This window comes from Stylophora pistillata, chromosome 8, assembly GCF_964205215.1.
Source record: "Stylophora pistillata chromosome 8, jaStyPist1.2, whole genome shotgun sequence".
Taxonomy (NCBI): Eukaryota; Metazoa; Cnidaria; class Anthozoa; order Scleractinia; family Pocilloporidae; genus Stylophora; species Stylophora pistillata.
The window spans coordinates 32,172,272-32,190,060 of NC_142526.1; the positions used below are offsets into that span (position 1 = coordinate 32,172,272).

The 17,789-nt window shown below is 39.0% G+C and overlaps 1 protein-coding gene and 1 long non-coding RNA gene across 2 annotated transcripts in view; one reads left to right on the top strand and one right to left on the bottom strand.

The window, feature by feature from the left end:
• Window positions 1–17,789, top strand: part of LOC111329214 (uncharacterized) — a 37,478-nt gene that overhangs the window by 18,305 nt on the left and 1,384 nt on the right. Inside the window, exons 4-15 of the mRNA XM_022933846.2 lie at window positions 1,483–1,543; window positions 3,152–3,233; window positions 3,901–3,953; window positions 5,526–6,189; window positions 6,891–6,929; window positions 7,400–7,496; window positions 8,093–8,172; window positions 9,961–10,066; window positions 11,431–11,518; window positions 11,697–11,834; window positions 14,507–14,644; window positions 15,545–17,481. Coding sequence (XP_022789581.2) covers window positions 1,483–1,543; window positions 3,152–3,233; window positions 3,901–3,953; window positions 5,526–6,189; window positions 6,891–6,929; window positions 7,400–7,496; window positions 8,093–8,172; window positions 9,961–10,066; window positions 11,431–11,518; window positions 11,697–11,834; window positions 14,507–14,644; window positions 15,545–17,481 — 3,483 coding nt within the window. The remainder of the gene's footprint in view (window positions 1–1,482; window positions 1,544–3,151; window positions 3,234–3,900; window positions 3,954–5,525; window positions 6,190–6,890; window positions 6,930–7,399; window positions 7,497–8,092; window positions 8,173–9,960; window positions 10,067–11,430; window positions 11,519–11,696; window positions 11,835–14,506; window positions 14,645–15,544; window positions 17,482–17,789) is intronic.
• On the bottom strand, window positions 10,455–12,181 carry LOC148725881 (uncharacterized). The gene is made up of 2 exons (XR_015990513.1): window positions 12,074–12,181; window positions 10,455–11,929 (listed from the first exon to the last, which is right to left on the bottom strand). It is a non-coding gene; the product is annotated as an uncharacterized LOC148725881 (long non-coding RNA).

A 17,789-nucleotide genomic window follows, 5' to 3' on the forward strand; every position in this document is an offset into this window, starting at 1 on the left:
GATAAACTACCATGGATTTTAGAGCATCAGGAGTACGATCTTTAACACTGAACATGTTTTTAATTTTGAAAGAAGTGAAAACTAGTTTGATATTTAGATCCGATTTACAAAAGCGCTTAGTGAGTTGTCGGAGTTTGAGGTTCGCTATTTTAGAATAATAGCCGACAAAGGGGAGTTTAAAGTAATGTGTATTATTGTCATGTGTATTATTGTGTTTTTTCAATTTTTCATAAGAAACCTACACTGGTCTCCTAACAAATTTCTTCAGTTTTATTCCTTCATGCTACAAAATTGGCCTTATCCAGACTCTTATTGACCGTATCTACAAAATCAACAACACCTCTTCCGGTCTTCAAAACGATCTTAAGAAACTTTCCAACACTTTAAAATGTAATTCTTTTCCTTCGCATATTATTGAAAGAACTTTCAAGTGGTATCTTGACGGGTCCTCCCCTCAAAATAGTCGGAACATTGATGACCATAATTACACGTTACTTTAAACTCCCTTTTGTTGGCTATTATTCTAAAATAGCGAACCTCAAACTCCAACAACTCACTAAGTGCTTTTGTAAATCGGATCTAAATATCAAACTAGTTTTCACTTCTTTCAAAATTAAAAACATGTGCAATGTTAAAGATCATACTCCTAATGCTCTAAAATCCATGGTAGTTTATCAATTTTCTTGTGCAGGATGTAATTCCCGTTATATAGGTGAAACTAGTCACCACTTCTCTACTAGGATAAAGGAGCACACGGAAAGTGATAAAAACTCGCATATTTTTAAGCATTTTAGCACATCTCCTTCTTATAAGAACAAATACTCCCTGTCTTGCTTTAGTATTTTGGATTCTGCCAACAACTCTATTGATTTAAAACTCAAAGAAGCTTTTTATATAAATAAGATCAAACCTGAACTTAACAAACAATTACGGCATTATAACACTTTTCTAGCATTTTAGTTCACACCTTTAATTTCATGTTTGTTGTCATGCTGTAATTAGTACCCGCTTTTGTAGTACACCATACTGTAAATACTTTATTCATCTACTTGTCTGTTATATAATTACTCATGTTCAGTTACTCATTGATTGAAGATGGCATAAGCATGCCGAAACATGTCTCTTAAAAAAGTTGTATATTTCTTACAATATATATCTTGTACCTAATTGGTGCATTGAAAATAACCTTGGTTAGTCCTAGCATGTGATCACTCTGGTGTGCGTGCTTGAAGTCACGCCCGTTGGACTTTTCTGCCAGTCCTGCACACGTTTGTGTTATTGAAATTTAACAATAACGAGTAATGATTTTCTATTTCTATCAGCTCCTATTCGATGCAAAAGGTCCTTGAATGTGAGAGTCGAGGTCCTTGAAAATGACCTAAAAAGTCCTTAAAAGTCCTTGAAATGGATTCCCAAAAAGTGCAAGAACCCTGTATTAAGCCTCTTCACTGTGTCTGAATGAATTCCTATCTACAATTGCAGGTCTTTCTTACAGCTGACCTTAAAACAATATTAGATGATTATTCTTATCTTCGAGAATCAGGTTTGGTGAAAAAAATATCATGTATTTTAACATGTATTTGTTTTGTACCTTGTACCTTTTTTTCAGAAATTTACTTGAATTTTGGCTTTGCATAAGGTTACTTTCAACAAAGTCTGGTCAAAACTTTAATTAACATTTTCCTTTTTTTTTTTCTCTTTGGTAAGAGAAAGTATTTGAGTTAAATTTGCTGAAAATAAAATTACTTCAGTCTAAGAAAGAATGCGAGATATGGTGGAAAGAGTCTCCTAGGGGAATTGATAAGAACAGTGAAAGGTCTCATAATCTGAAAGGCCGCCAGCAGAGTATGTTGACATGTTCCGCTGGCCTTCCATCCTGGATCTCAATTTGGATATTTTGTTTACATCTTGTCTTAAACTGCACAGGAGAAGGGATTTTTTGGCACACTACACAAAACATTGAGAAATAAAATTATTCATGAAATGGTCAAAAAGAGAAAAGCTGCCTTGGGTAAAATCTGAGAGAAAGCTTGGGTCAGAGAAATCATAGGTAGGTTTTTCTCACTCCTTGGCTAGTTTTGCCTACTTTTCCTTTTTCCCAATGGATTTTTGGTGTAAATTCTTTTTCGCAATTGTAAATTCATTTTCCTTGGTAAGGTCACAAAGTAACCTTTCCCACGAATTTTAATGAATCCTTTGCTGTGAGCCTCACCAGGGGTTCAATGTTGTATTTCATTTGTTGGTGGCAGGACCACACTGACACATGCTTAAATAAGGTGCAAAAGCCACAACATTTTTTAAAGGCCAAAATTTCAGGGTTTATATTTATGCAAGTTACCTAATTAAAAGGGTATGTAGATTTGTTGAATTTTGATGAAACTTTGCTGGAATATCTGTCATGTGTTAAAGTAAGTGAGGCGTTAACAAAATTTGAAATATTCTTGATGCAACCCCTAATAGCATGACAAAAACCAAAATATCTTCCATTGTCCAACTTCAAAATAGATTTTCTCTGGAACTAATAGAAATATGGAAAAAGCCTCACACCCTTTGTTAGCTTATTATCTGCTGAGTGATACAGTCAAGTTTGTTTGGCAGTCTGCAGTAACTTGGAGGCTGATAATTCAATTAAGCAAATAGTGGCTGATGTGTGTTGAAAGGCACACACATGCCTACCAAAACAGTCAAAATTTTTGTTACTCTCAGAATCTATTTAATTTATAAGCTCTACAATGATATATAGTTTTTCATGGTCTCTACAAAAGTTGCATGTATAGAGCGATTTTCTTTCAGAAGGTACCCTATTTTGTTGACAGTAACCTTACTTGTTGTTTTTCCTCAAAAGCTGATTATTTTGTGTGTGAGTTAGACACATAAGGAATTTAAGAAGCTTTTGGCAGAGATATTTGCAATCATGAAGCTTACAGATGGCTCTTAAGTCAGGGAGGTCCATCGCTGGCACCCCGCAGGAACCAGGGGATGGTTTCTAGGTTGTTTTACTCATAAAATTTTGTCAATCTGTCTTGACAACAAAGGGGAATACATGTGACTTATGACTCTTCCACCTCCCTTAACCATGTCCTTGTTACTAAAAGCATTTCTTGCAGCAAAATCAATTTGACATTACTTAATTTTGGTGTTTTGTTTCTAGGAAGGGAAAATGGCATGATAAGTGGCCCTGCTGTTCTAAAATCACTGTGGAATGATTTAGATGTTCTGATCGGACAATTGAAGTGAGTATGATGACTAGTACCTATCTTTCGGAAATACCAGCCACAATTTGGTTGCTGAGAACTAAAGAATAATGCCACTCCTTTTGTGCATGCATGTCCATGGGCAGTTCCTTGGTCGTGGTTGTTGCTAAAAAATAAGGCTGCCGGCTGAAATATGAAGTGAGGTGGTTCAAAGATGGTGCTTTGCCTGCAACAAGAGACGTCCCAGCCCGGGAATGAGATTTTGTTCCCAGTTGTTTACCAGGCAGAACTTCTGAGCTTCCTGTTTACTAAGTGGTGGACACTAGTGATGCAAAGAAATCATGATAAACAAGAGCTCAAAACAATGTTTTATTACAATTATTTTATGTGGGGTTGTGTCACAATTACTTTGGTTAGTTAGGCATAATATGTTTTAATCTTTTCAATCAGCCAAAAGCATTCAATATCAACTGATTGTAAGGGTGCAACTTCAGAAGTGCCCCATTCTGCTTCACTGAGTGATCACCATCCACTATCCCTAGCTATCACATTAAAGGCCTTATGTGTCTTTTAAGGCTTTCAAATACTGAGATTCTCTTTTGTGGTCTTGAAAGTTTGGATAGATGTGCTGAAACCACCCTTTGTGCCCTGATTTATCTTATGATTAAATTACAACTTTTATTAATCATGAGAACTCCTTTTTCAGATATGCTACCATCCCCTCAAGCACACCAAAAACTTATACAGTTAGTCAGTCAAGTAAGTTACTTAAAGTATGAAGAATGTGAATTTGAAACTTTTTTTTTTCTAAGAGCTCTTTGAAACCTTCTTTGATTATTTGTATTTAATTATTCCATTGCTGATTAACCATATGATTACCAATAGTTACCAGCATTATACTGATAATATGGATCTGTGTTATGGTCATAACTCTGAACAAGTAGAACCCCTTGGCTTTACTTGCCTTGTCTAATGATGCACTGAGTTGTGTTTCAAGGATGTTGTTCAAGGAATTGTATTCTCTATAACAGAGCCACAAATGAAGGTTGTAACTGTGTCTGACATAATTTATGGGCTCTTTTGGAAAAAGTTCACCAATTAACCAAGAAGTCTGCTGTTAAGTGCAGGGTTGGATCCAGGATTTTTCTAAGGAAGGGGTGCACCACTTAAAAACAACCTAACTGATCATTATGGGTGACATAAACAAATTTCAAAAGTGAATAGCAAAGGAGTGTGTACAACAAGTGAGCCGTGCAAGCTATGCGAGTCAACAAGTCAAATTTTTTAAAATTTTTCATATCAAGTTACATTTCAAAGACTTCTCAGCAGTCAAATAAAGTTAATCAGTGGTTTGCTCAAATCTCCGAGAGTTTTGAGATAAAAATCTCATCTCGTTGGCACATGTTACGATTTGATTACACAACAAATGCCTTTGGACTATTTCGACGATGTCTTCCTCTTTTACATGCACAAATTTTGCCAGACAACGATAAAAACATAGATTTCTTGAACCAGGCAGGTCCAAATCTGCTAGTGGATATGGGCCCCCCAGTCCAAATGTGCTAGTGGTTTTGGACCCCTTCTGCAGATTTGGACCCCCCCATTTGAAAATATGCTGAGAGTTCCAATAGTTCAGAACAGAAATATTTTTACTTATCACAGGCTCCACGAATGACTTGTAGTAAGAGTGGTTACACCATTCTTGTTCTGTCAGAAACTGTTTAATGTTATTTAATAAGAAAATCAGATTATGTTATTTTTTTGACTGGATGCAGTAGTATCCAGTATATACATATGATGCACGATCCTCGCAGTAGAGAGTGCTATTTATGCAATAGCGAAAATCAGACCTGAAAAAAAATCAGGCCTGTATGGGATTCGAACTGCTGACCTCAGCGATACTAGTGCAGCGCTCTACTAATTGAGCTAACAAGCCAACTGGGAGCAGGCCGTTAAGTTGATTCGTAATAAACCCATGATTATAAATCAGATACAATGAATATATGAAGTTCATATATTTTGAACTGCGGTATTAGATATGTATGATGCACGATCCTCGCAATAGAGAGCGCTATTTATGCAATAGTGAAAATCAGACCTGAAAAAAATCAGGCCTGTATGGGATTCGAACCACTGACCTCTGCGATACTAGTGCAGCGCTCTACCAATTGAGCTACATGAACTTCATATATTCATTGTATCTGATTTATCATCACGGGTTTATTACGAATCAACTTAACGGCCTGCTCCCAGTTGGCTTGTTGGCTCAATTGGTAGGAGTAATTAATAATTTTGATTATTGTCCTTGCCGGAATCTTCTTCTCTGAACAGTTCGCACTAAGAGGCTTAACTATGGCCGCTCGAGAAGGAGCTTACTACCCGCAAGCCAAGAACAGAGAACAACAACAACAACAAGCCCCTTTCTCCAGCCAACAGCAAAACCAACTGGAAACACTGCAACACCAAAACTTCCTTTGCCAAGGTTATCAACCAATGGATCACTGCAGAATCTGTCATTGTCATCAAACAAAAATTCTCCCCTAGGCAACCAGTTTAGAAGTCATAGCCTAGTGGTTCAAAATAGTCAGTCAAATGTCAGCAAGGAACAACCCCTAACTTTGCCCAGAGCATCCACTCCTGTAGGATCTCCTGTTTCAATACCTAGTCAATGCATCGCAGGCGATGTTCAGGCAGCCAGAGCTGTAATAAATGTTACTCCAACACAGTCTCTTATCACCATGATGGACTGTGATGAACTTGCTAAAAGTGATGATATTGTCCAAGACATGTTTGACGATGTAACAGCTGGTGATACCTCAAGGGGCTCTGAGTATGATCAGGGGAGAATGGAGGACACAGCTCCTCCTGTGATTGTAGTTAATGAAGAAGTGGGCAAGGACCAGACAATATTGAACACAGAGGAAGAGTCTCTTGCTCAGACTCACCACAACTTGAGCCAGGATGAATTACATTTACGCTCACCAAAACGTAAAGGGTGAGGAGTGTCATTTCATTTTAAGTAACCGTGACAAAAGTGTCCTGCTTAAAATGTGATTATTTGATTAGGTTAAGAAAGATGGTAAATGCACAGCTTGTTTTTCAAGTAAGGAAACATGACATTGTTAAACATTAGTCACAAGCTTAAGACAATTTTGAAAATTATCTGAGTTCCCCAGAATCATTTACACCCTAGAGTGTCAGATTTTGCAGGCAGATGCTCTGCCTTGCAGCTTCAGAGCCCTTGTTGGAAAGTTGGGCCACTCATTAGATACTCTGCCTTGCAGCTTCAGAGGAGCTGTTGGAAAGTTAGGCCAATCAATAGGATTATTTTAGACAAGTGCCTTGTATTCTGTTAACACTCTGACCTCTGAGAGTGATAAGCATTTAATTTTTCCTCCAATATCAACCCTGAATCCCACATTACGGTCACGAGAACAAAGGAAAAGATCACAAACTAGAGAAGTTCTTGTTTAAGATGGGTAATACCCGCAATAAGATAACTGATTTGAAATAGTTCTTAATGGACTATTAATTCCGTCAAGTTGATATGCAAATCTGGATGATCACTGATGAAATAACTTGACTTAAATCTTTCTTCTGAAATCAATCAATTGAGTAATAATTATTGGACATTGTTTTGTCTCTGTTAGTTTGTTTGTTTTTTGTCATAGTGAAATCAATTTGTTGTATTTGTAGGGTTCAGCCAAAGAAAAGAACCCCTTCAGGGAGCACAGGGTGAGTTACAACATGTCTTTTTGGGCAGTTATGGCAAAATGATAATACCAACGATTTTTTAACACTTTAACTCCCAAGATCTGATTGTTAATTCTCCCCTCTTGCTTCTACACATTTCCTGGTAAATCAGTTTAGAGAGTTAAGTGTTAGATCAGGATAAAAACCTCTACCTGATAAGTTTGGGTATCTTTTTTACCTGTTTGCTAGGTAATCTATGGATGTTGTAGGGAGAAGTTGCATGTTAATCGCTTCAGGGAGTTAAAAGGATGAAAAGAAATTGGAGAAATATTAACATGATATTTATACTAGTTAAGTTACAGTGAAAAACACTTCGCTGGTGGGGGCCAGTTGTGGTTTTGGAGCAGTCCATCCAAAATACCTAATTGTACTATTTTGTCAGTACTACAACTCAAACTCCCCCAAATTTGCTCAATGAGGGTTCTGTTTGCTTGTTTGGTTATTCATTAAAGGACCTCAGGAGCAGCCCCTAATTCACCTTCTAAGCAGGTTCCAGAGTCTGCTGAAGTTGAAATGGACCTTATGTGTTCATCAGATGGTCTGACTCCAGTAAGTATTTATTAGGGAAGTGCAAATTCTTAGGATTTTCTTATAAAGATTGGTGTTGAAGCATCATTACCTGATTGACATGAACAAATTGGTTCACCCTTTCCTTCTCAGGATTGACAAAAAGGAATTTTGCTTAACAGTATCATTAACATTTTCCAGCAGAAATGTGACGAGAAGATCATAGAAATATCAACAGGGAAGTTTTGTTTGATTTAACATCAAATCCTCTGAGCTGAAATTGTAAGCAATAACCTAAACAGTGCCAAAATTTGACTTTAAAATCTCGGGAGTGCAAGGATAAAGAGAAAGAGACATTACATCGAAGAATAATGAGGTAGTGGGCTCACTCCTGAAATCTTTTTACAAAATCCACTGTGATACCTGTGATGGGCCCTTAGTACCTGCACAGAGATAGCAGCTCTCTAAGTTGGTTTATGCTGAAAAACCTCAAGAGATTACCAGTGTCAGTGATAATGCAATTGGCTATTCCAATCCTTTAGTCCCAGAGACTTCACATATACTCAGCAGAGAATTCATGCTTTATTTGAGATGTAATGATGTTTCTCACTTTTGGTGATAATCTTTCAATTTTGCAGCAATCTTTCCTGGGCACACTGCTGAGTACCCCTCTGTTGCAAGAGAAACTTGCAGAAAATATCAACAAAGTAGTTGGAAGGTGAGAAACATCAGCCTTTGCTTCCAATTAATATTTACATGATTTTACTGTGGAACTTCAATCCAGGAAACACCCTTTGGAGTATAAGAAGGAGGCGGCATGGTCAAGTGGTTAGGGTGCTGGACTTGTAATCCACTGTCCCAGGTTCAAATTCTCTACCCTGCCACTCACTAGATTTGTTCTTGGTTGCCCCAAGTTCAACTCCTCAGTTGTGCTCTGTAAATAGCCCACTGGTCTGCCTCCTGCCAGTGGGGATTTTTAAGCTCTTAATTAGTCTACATGGTGGCTGAAAAGCCCCTATGGAGGAGCTTCAATTAACGTATTTATTATTATTATTGTTGCTGTTGTTGTTATTATTATTATTATTATTATTATTTGACAATGAAAAACTGCGATAAAATATTATAAAGCATGACACGACGTTTCGACGTTTCCAGAACGTCATTATCAAGTAAACTAAAATAATAAAATCGAGCATATATATAATGAAGCGGTGAATAAATTACAAAACGTTAAAAGTTAAACAAAGAGTTTAGCCCTAATGGAATCACTCTGGGTGTTTAAATTGGGCCTTATTGTTCTTATGTACAACATTTCATAAACAAGACAATCCCATTTCGTGTCGCATTTTTTAAGCATTCTAAACTGGCTCTCATTGAGTAAGTCAATGTTCCCATGGGCATCTCTCCCATGGGAACATTGACTTACTCAATGAGAGCCAGTTTAGAATGCTTAAAAAATGCGACACGAAATGGGATTGTCTTGTTTATGAAATGTTGTACATAAGAACCATAAGGCCCAATTTAAACACCCAGAGCGATTCCATAAGGGCTAAACTCTTTGTTTAACTTTTAACGTTTTGTAATTTATTCACCGCTTCATTATATATATGCTCGATTTTATTATTTTAGTTTACTTGATAATGACGTTCTGGAAACGTCGAAACGTCGTGTCATGCTTTATAATATTTTATCGCAGTTTTTCATTGTCAAATGTTTTACCAAATCTTTACTTATTCGAATTATTATTATTATTATTATTATTATTTTTATTATAAAGAAGGGCACACTAACTAGCCTGCAGAGCAGGCATCTTTTTAGAGCGTGTGATCGTCTATTTAACTGGCCATCCTCACCCTCCTTATTTTTTCACTGTTGCTCACCCCCTTGGTACCAATTTCTTTCTCTTCCCAGCCTTCTGCTCCCATTAAGATCAAAGATGGCAGCCAGAAATTTTGCTCAGAAAATACTGAGCACTTGCTGGCCTAAATTCCATCTGCTCTGCAGGTTACTCCCCAACTACTAGAGGGTTCTGATAATAATACATACATACATATGTTAGTTGACCACCCCCCATGGGGGCTTTTCAGGGCCAATTCCCACCCATCCCACCCCAGGGGAGGACATCCACAACATAGAAATCTCGTGCATGGGAAATTAACATCTCCTACCCCTAACCCTGCTGGAGATGGGGCCAACGGTTTATTCGTCCTTATCCGAGAAGACTAGAATATCTATCCATTTCTTGATTATAGAAAGGTAGCAATTTCTCCTCACTTATTTTAAGACCATGAGTATGGGTCTGGCCGGGGCTCGAACTCTCGACCTCCCGCACAACACAATCCGGCACTCTAACCAAATGAGCTAACCGGGAGGCAGTTGGAGAGGTTTCTTTTGATGAAGGAAACAGGGATAAACGTCATAAGATCATCTTTTCCTGCCATAACTTCAATTTGTTTCCCTTGGATGAAGGTTTCCCAAAAATAGAAGCCTTTTCATTCTTCTGCAGTTCAAGGCAGCAGTCTGTTGGTGACGAAACCCTCATAGATCTTACTTCACAAAGTTTGATGACAACAGAGGACAGCAGCAGTGATATGCCCACTACATCAAACCAGGTGATAAGACAGTAAAAACCACTTTCTGTTTTCCCCTTTTACTCAGATCGCAGTGAATGTGAGTGGGTTGTGGCATTGGTACTTTCTTTGGGCAACATGATAAGCCTCATGTTTGGTGCACTATGTCTGTGATTGAGCTGTGGCCTGGTCGCTGTGTTTCTTGGGCAAGACACTCACATAGTGCCCCCCCTCCCCCCCAAGGAAATAAGATTTATAAACTTAAGAGGAGACAGACAGATATTGTGAACGTTTGTTGTCTCCAGGGACACCAAGAACAAATCAGTGAGAATGTTGAAAATTCATTAGTGTTTTTGGGGATGGGGTTCTTTGTATTGCACCAGTTTCCAGGAATGCTTCAACTCTTTACAATCCGACATCAGTTTCCATATTCTATTTACTATTCTTTATTCATTTTCTTTGGTAGCGACAAGGAGAATTCATGTCACAATCAAATTTTCTCAGGTTGACGATTATTTCCTTTATTCTCATGGTCTTAATGAATGATTCGGCAGTATTGCTGTTAGGAGAACTTATGGTCTTTTATTAGGAAACTTTCATCACATCACCATGGTTTTCAGAAAGGTTGTTTAGAAGGACTGGGAACTAGTCTGACCAGGAGGTCAAATAGACCGCCATGTTGTTTTGTCGTACTGGTGTAGCTTGTTATTTCGTTAAATTAAATGAGTTAAATTTGTGAAGAATTGTTTTGCTTTGAGCCCGGAACTCGCTCGGAAGAACAAAGGTCCTAACTTAGATTAAAGGTAGTAAACCAGACCATACAGTAAAGTAAAAGATAGCCAGAAATACTAAAATAAATATAAAAACTAAATTAAAAATTGGTAAAGAGCTACGATTGAAATACAAGAAGAATTAAATAAAAAAGCAACTAAAAATGCTACGCTCAAAATTTTCAATGTCAGGTGCATTTCTAATGGCTTTATCTAGGTTCCAATCTTTCAGAGAGTGTTAATACACTCTCTGTTCACTCCAATTTTTGGTTGTAAGGGATAGCCTAAGCATGTTTATTTTATTATGAACGTCCCTGTTTACTAGTAAAGAGGGTAAGTTTCTAAAGAAACTGCGGTGCTGCGTCGGTGGGGGTAACAAGGTAATTCGGTTGTATCAACTAAGTTGAAATTGTTAATTGGCCACCGTAAAGAGTTAAAAAAGCTGACGTTTCGAGCGTTAGCCCTTCGTCAGTAGGTCCAGTCAGTGATCCATAAGGCCATTAATACACTTGTAAACATATGTACAGCGATGATAAAACCTGCGGTGTTCAAGGAGAAGTTAGATATTGATGACTGTGAGGGCTAAAAATTCATGTTGATTCATGCAGGATTGTTTTACTTGACCTTCCTCTGTAGGGTGGTAATGATATTCCTGTCAAGGAAATCTTAGATCTGATGCAGGCCGACCCAGCTTTTGATGTTCTTTTCTCAGTATTTGGACTTGGTGAGTGAAAGTTCTTTCATGAGTACGTTGTAAGTCAGTTTTCAATTAAGCATTTGAATGCTACGGCGCGGTGGACTCGTCGACGAGCCAGGCTGGTGAGTGAGTTCGAATTTCTGTATAGTCTGTCAACAATTATTGATCAGTCAGTAACTGATATGGGATTCTTATTATCTAACAGATGCTCTAGACGCTTTGCCATCAACAGCTAATGCTCCAGCAGACACAAGCTTAGGTACTGAGATGTCGCCTGGATCACGTCAGCCCATGGACTCTCTTTGCGTGCCATCATCATCTGCTGCTCCTGCTCAACTTTCAGGTAATGAAATCATTGGAATTGTAACTACATAGATTAAACGAACCAACGTAGCTAAGGCTGGTAGTTCTTTACTGACTTCAACTGAAGACGTAAAACTAAAACAAATGCAAAAATTACACGTAAGACTCGATGCGAACATCTGTCGAGCGACGCTACACAAAGACACATGAAATAAATTGGAAATAAACCTCAAAACCAACACTCATCGAGCTTGAGACATAAAACATACACACTGTTACCTCGTACAGCCTTAAGGCTCGCGGTAGCAAGACAAAGAAAGCACGCTAAACGAGCGTGAATCTACCGAAACTTGTGTCAAACTTACGACTACGCTAATCCAAAAACGCACTGGTCACGTGACTAAAAAGGCGCGAAAAGTAACCGCGCGGGAACAGGTATACTCCCTAAAATAGCCCAGATTTTGTCTTTTAAGTGAGGTTCAAGTTGTAAGGTTCCTTAAATTACACGTAACTTTCTTGTTCAACGTGAGATTGTGGTGTTTTTTCAAACTATGCCGGGATGCAGGGTTCTACTGTGAAACTAAGAAAACCATGAACAGCATAAATATTTGTACGTATGATGCACGATCCTCGCAGTAGAAAGCGCTATTTATGTAATAGCGAAAATGAGACCTGAAAAAAATCAGGCCTGTACGGGATTCGAACCACTGACCTCTGCGATACTAGTGCAGCACTCTACCAATTGAGCTAACAAGCCAACTGTGAGTAGGCCGCTGAGTTGATTCGTAATAAACCCGTGATGATAAATCAGATACAATGAATATATGAAGTTCATATATTTTGAACTGCGGTTGTAGATACGTATGATGCACGATCCTCGCAGTAGAAAGCGCTATTTATGTAATAGCGAAAATCAGACCTGAAAAAAATCAGGCCTGTACGGGATTCGAACCACTGACCTCTGCGATACTAGTGCAGCACTCTACCAATTGAGCTAACAAGCCAACTGTGAGTAGGCCGCTGAGTTGATTCGTAATAAACCCGTGATGATAAATCAGATACAATGAATATATGAAGTTCATATATTTTGAACTGCGGTTGTAGATACGTATGATGCACGATCCTCGCAGTAGAAAGCGCTATTTATGTAATGGCGAAAATCAGACCTGAAAAAATCGAGGATCGTGCATCATACGTATCTACAACCGCAGTTCAAAATATATGAACTTCATATATTCATTGTATCTGATTTATCATCACGGGTTTATTACGAATCAACTTAGCGACCTGCACCCAGTTGGCTTGTTAGCTCAATTGGTAGAGCGCTGCACTAGTATCGCAGAGGTCAGTGGTTCGAATCCCGTACAGGCCTGATTTTTTTCAGGTCTGATTTCGCTATTACATAAATAGTGCTTTCTACTGCGAGGATCGTGCATCATATGTATCTACAACCGCAGTTCAAAATATATGAACTTCATATATTCATTGGATCTTATAAATATTTGTGGAAATATTACGAAGAGTCATTTTTCCTTAAGTAAAAAGCCAATTTGCCGTCAGAAAACTGAACCGCGAACAGCAAAGTGAACCCTTCCACTGCCAAGATCTCATTAGCAATTCTTCTTACTGTCTGCCATACAATGCTTATGATGTAAGTTTGGAGAATTTTGTATTGAATCAACCTAAAATCCCTTAATTTACTTTTTTTTTTAAATTCTCATCATCTGTCTGCTTGGTATTGTATTGATATTGTAAGGAGAAATTCTGCCTTGATCACTCATGGGGGTTTCAGGGTTAATTCATTTTTTGAGTAACTACCCCGCAGTAAAGATCATATTCTTTCAAAACCTCCACCCATTCCTACAAACTCTGCGACGTAATGAGAAGGTGAACAACAACTTGATATCGTTTTTCATTTGTGGATGAACAACTGTAGTAACCATATTTTCGGCATCGACATATTTGAAGGCTATTGATTAATGTAGTTCTGTTATTATTATTTTTGTTGTGGCAGTGCACAGGCTATTATTATTATTATTATTATCCATAATAATAATAATAATAATAATAATAATAATAATAATAATAGAAAAGGAAATAATAATAATAACAGTAAAATAAAAGGGGAGCGATACTCGCAAACAATTTCCTGGATCCGAGCAAAGACATCCTTTGCCGTCCTTCGGTCGGCCTTAGTTTGCCTTCGAGGTTCGCGGGTGAAGCGCCGCGCTGCGTATGACTATAATAATTGTGACGTTGAAATCGCAGCTGCCGAGGGAGCCACTGACATTGTTTAATGATTTTTAGCAGCCTTGTATATAGGGTTCTAGATTTGCCATTCACCTTTCTCTTTTCTGTATAGTTTTAGATATGCTTTTACTTATCAGATTATTAGACTTTGAATCTGTTCAGATTTGACTCCGTTATTTATAGTTTTCCAGACACTTTGACATTGAAAAAAAAAAAGTAGATGTGAGCCGAAACTGAGTTATTTTGGATCGTTTTTTACGCTGTTAATATTTTGTATTGTAGAGGATTTTATGGAAATTGTTGCTAAATAAAGATCATTCTTTCCTATTATTATCAATATTATTATTATTGTTATTGTTATTATTATTACTACTACGGTTACATTTGTTGTTTTGTAACAAACCCTATCGTTATGATTAACATTATCACTGTCACTAGCATTTTCATTGTTATTTGAAATAGGTACACTTGGTGTTCCCTCGTTTCCTGACGAATGTCAATCTCATTCGGGATCCAATGTTAACACCAATTCGCCAGCAACATCAATTCATCAAAGTGTGACTTCGAGTTCTTCGTCCACTTCAGATTTGCACCTATCAGGTATGTGTCGATTCGTCTGGATGTTTATGTAGAAGTTAGAATTTAGAAGCGACTTACACGGCAGAAAAAAGAGAACTAAATGATAGTACTGCAGGGCAGGAAACTTGAAACTTGGGTCATCATAACGTGTGGGAAGGATAACTTTTCCATTAGGACAAGGAAAGTTATGATCCCACTTGTCCGATCGGATTACCTAAAATTGGGCCCTTATGTCTGATTTCAGACGCTATCATCGGATTTCAGACACTATCGTCGGATTTCGGACACTATTTTCGGATTTCCGTCACTATCATTAAATTTTCAACACTATCGTCGGATTTCAGGCACTTCCATCCAAACTCGAACGCTATCCTCCCAATTTGTGACACTGTCGTCCGATTTCACTCGCGATGTTGCCCAAAACCCTGCCTGAGGAGAATATTCAAGTACAGCGGTCTACAAACAGCATGTAATCTCAGACGAAATGGTCCTCTTTGTTGCTTCTGGTTTTTTTTTTCCCGCGACAAAAATTATACTTCTGGCGACCGTTTTAGGATTTACACGTAAGGTTGCTATATGATGACTTTAAGAAAGAGTTGAGTTTGGAACCTTTTCAGTATATATCATTAACAGTTCTTCCACCGACTTAAATGCGTTAACAAACGAAACTCTCTTGTAAGTCAGCCGCAGGCAAGTATCCCTACTCCCTACATTACTTCCGGCCGCCTTGACATGATTTCATTTCAGGGAACTACCTTCCAATTTTTTTGCCTTTTTCGTAAATACTCTTTCTTCCCCTTCCCCCCTTCCCCTCCCCCTCCCCCACGGCCCCTCCCCCTCCCCCACTCCCCCTCCCCCTCCCCCCTCGAGAGTTTATTTTTTTAATCTATTTTTTTAATCTATTTTTTTTTGTCTTTTCAGCCACCAGTATCGTCACCGATGCGTTGCTCTTACTGGCAGGCAGCCCGCAGAAGACTCATTCTCAAACACAGTCACACTTTGTTCCCTCAGCAAATTACCGCAACTCTGAGAAACAGTTGCCCAAAACCCTGCCTGAGGAGAATATTCAAGTACAGCGGTCTACAAACAGCAGACAGTCCAGAGTTAGTTCTTCGTGCAATCAGCCCAGTTTGATTACGTCAGCCTTTCCACATGTTCGTGCGCTCAATTTTAATCTTGGAAGAACACTAGAGTCAACCAAGAGGAGTACAAAGGAAAATAGTAAAAGTGAGAAAAGCCCCAGGCAGAAAATGACAGCAGAAAAAACCAAAAACGTATCTTCAAACAAGAAAAAACGAAGAAACATAAGACGGAGTGTGGAAGCTAAAAGATCTTCATCGTCATCGTCAGCTAATTCTGCCGTTTTTTACAGTAACGTACAATCTGTGGTGCCTACGACTGTTTCAACAAGCGTGAACACATGTGCTGCGCAACCATTAAACAATTGCGCAAGACCAAGGAATCTCACTTCCTCTTCTGTTGTCCGTGTCGTGCCCAGTGGCCCTCTTGGGTCTCCTATCCTTTCATGTTCCAGTGTTATGAGCTCTGTCACCACACCTTCTGCATTATCAGACACTGTTTGCAGTTCATTTGTCAGACCCTCTCTCCTGCCTGACAACCTGATCGGACCCTCCCCTTTGCATGGTAACCTGGCCAGATCCTCCCCTCAGCCTTGTTACCCGGCTGGACCCCCTCCTTGCCCAACTCCAGCAGCAGTTACATATGTCACTCTTGGATCAGGGCCTAGCGACTCACCCGTCACGTGTACCAACTTGGTAACTGATCCATTCACTGCACCTGTCAGTGTTCCAGTCACAGTAGGCAGAGACTTCCAATCCCATGACAGTCATCCGAACCCAGAGAGTGGCAGTCCTGTATCGGTGAATACCTTTCATCCTATACCTCCCACCTTCAAGTTTTCTACCAGCGCATCACTTCATGTACCATCAACAGTCACTCTTGGAAACACTGGTTATGCATCATCCCACTCATGTTGTAATGTCACTTCCCAACATTTGTCGAATACCTTGGCTGTTCAGGCCAGTCCGGTGAATCCAGTCGTATGGAACACTCCCCCTTCTTCTCATCTCGCCAGTTCAGTCACGAAGCAGCTGTCGTTACCCACTAATCTCGCATACTCCAACCCAACCAAAAAATTAGCTGTATCGCCATTGTCACAACCTTTGAACACGTTAACTCCATCGTCTGCAACAGAAACTGATCAAGGTGTTTTACGTGAACAATTCACAGACTCGTCCGCTAATAATCGAAAGTCAATGACTGCTCCAGGACGAAATGTTAATGATTCATCACCGTTTGGATCTGTGACAACCAACGTAGAAATTACAACTACAACAGCGTCTTCTGTTGCTTCACCCTCTCTAAACGCGTCCAGTTGGTTACAAACAATTGCAGTAAAGCATGTAAACTCTGACGAAACTCAAAAAACAACCCAGGTTGTCGAAGAGACTATTCTGGGTGCGCTAAACCCCACGCCTCGCCTAACTTTAGAGTCAACACTTGAGTCACAATCTTTGCGAGAAAATTTAGCATGTAAAAGCATTGAAAAATCACAGGAAAACACTGGAAAGGCAAACGAAAAACATAATGGCGAGATACCTCACAATGGTTCTGAGAATGATTTCACGAATTCTGTGACTATCGTAGGACGATGTGCGGAGGCGATGGAAAGCAAAAATGGAAGTACGGATTCTCTGACAACGAATCCAGTAAGTGGTGATCCGACGAAGGAAAACTCTTCAGGGATGGTACAGTCAGGATCAAGGTGCGAAACAGATGAACGCGGCTTATTAAAGCAGCCAGGGAAAAGACGAAGGGACTTACTTCAAAAGGAAAAGGTAGATAGACGAGTGTGAAAAAGCTTTGTTACCCTTTGTAGTTGATGAAAAAAGCTTGGACCAGTCTCTTAACTAATAATATGTTAAACTAGGGCCAATCGTGACTTACGCTTAAGGCCGATTACACGCGATCAGTTGCTAATTTTGCGGGGCAGCCTGATATTTAGGCAGCACCAGAGTCACTGACCTGGAAAGCGAAAAACAATGAAAGTGTTCTTTTAATTCGTTTTCTCCAACGGCGACTCTTGGGCTCCTTCAATTATTGTTACCTTTCCGTTTCTGTTCTCTCCTTCCAAACTTTTATTTCA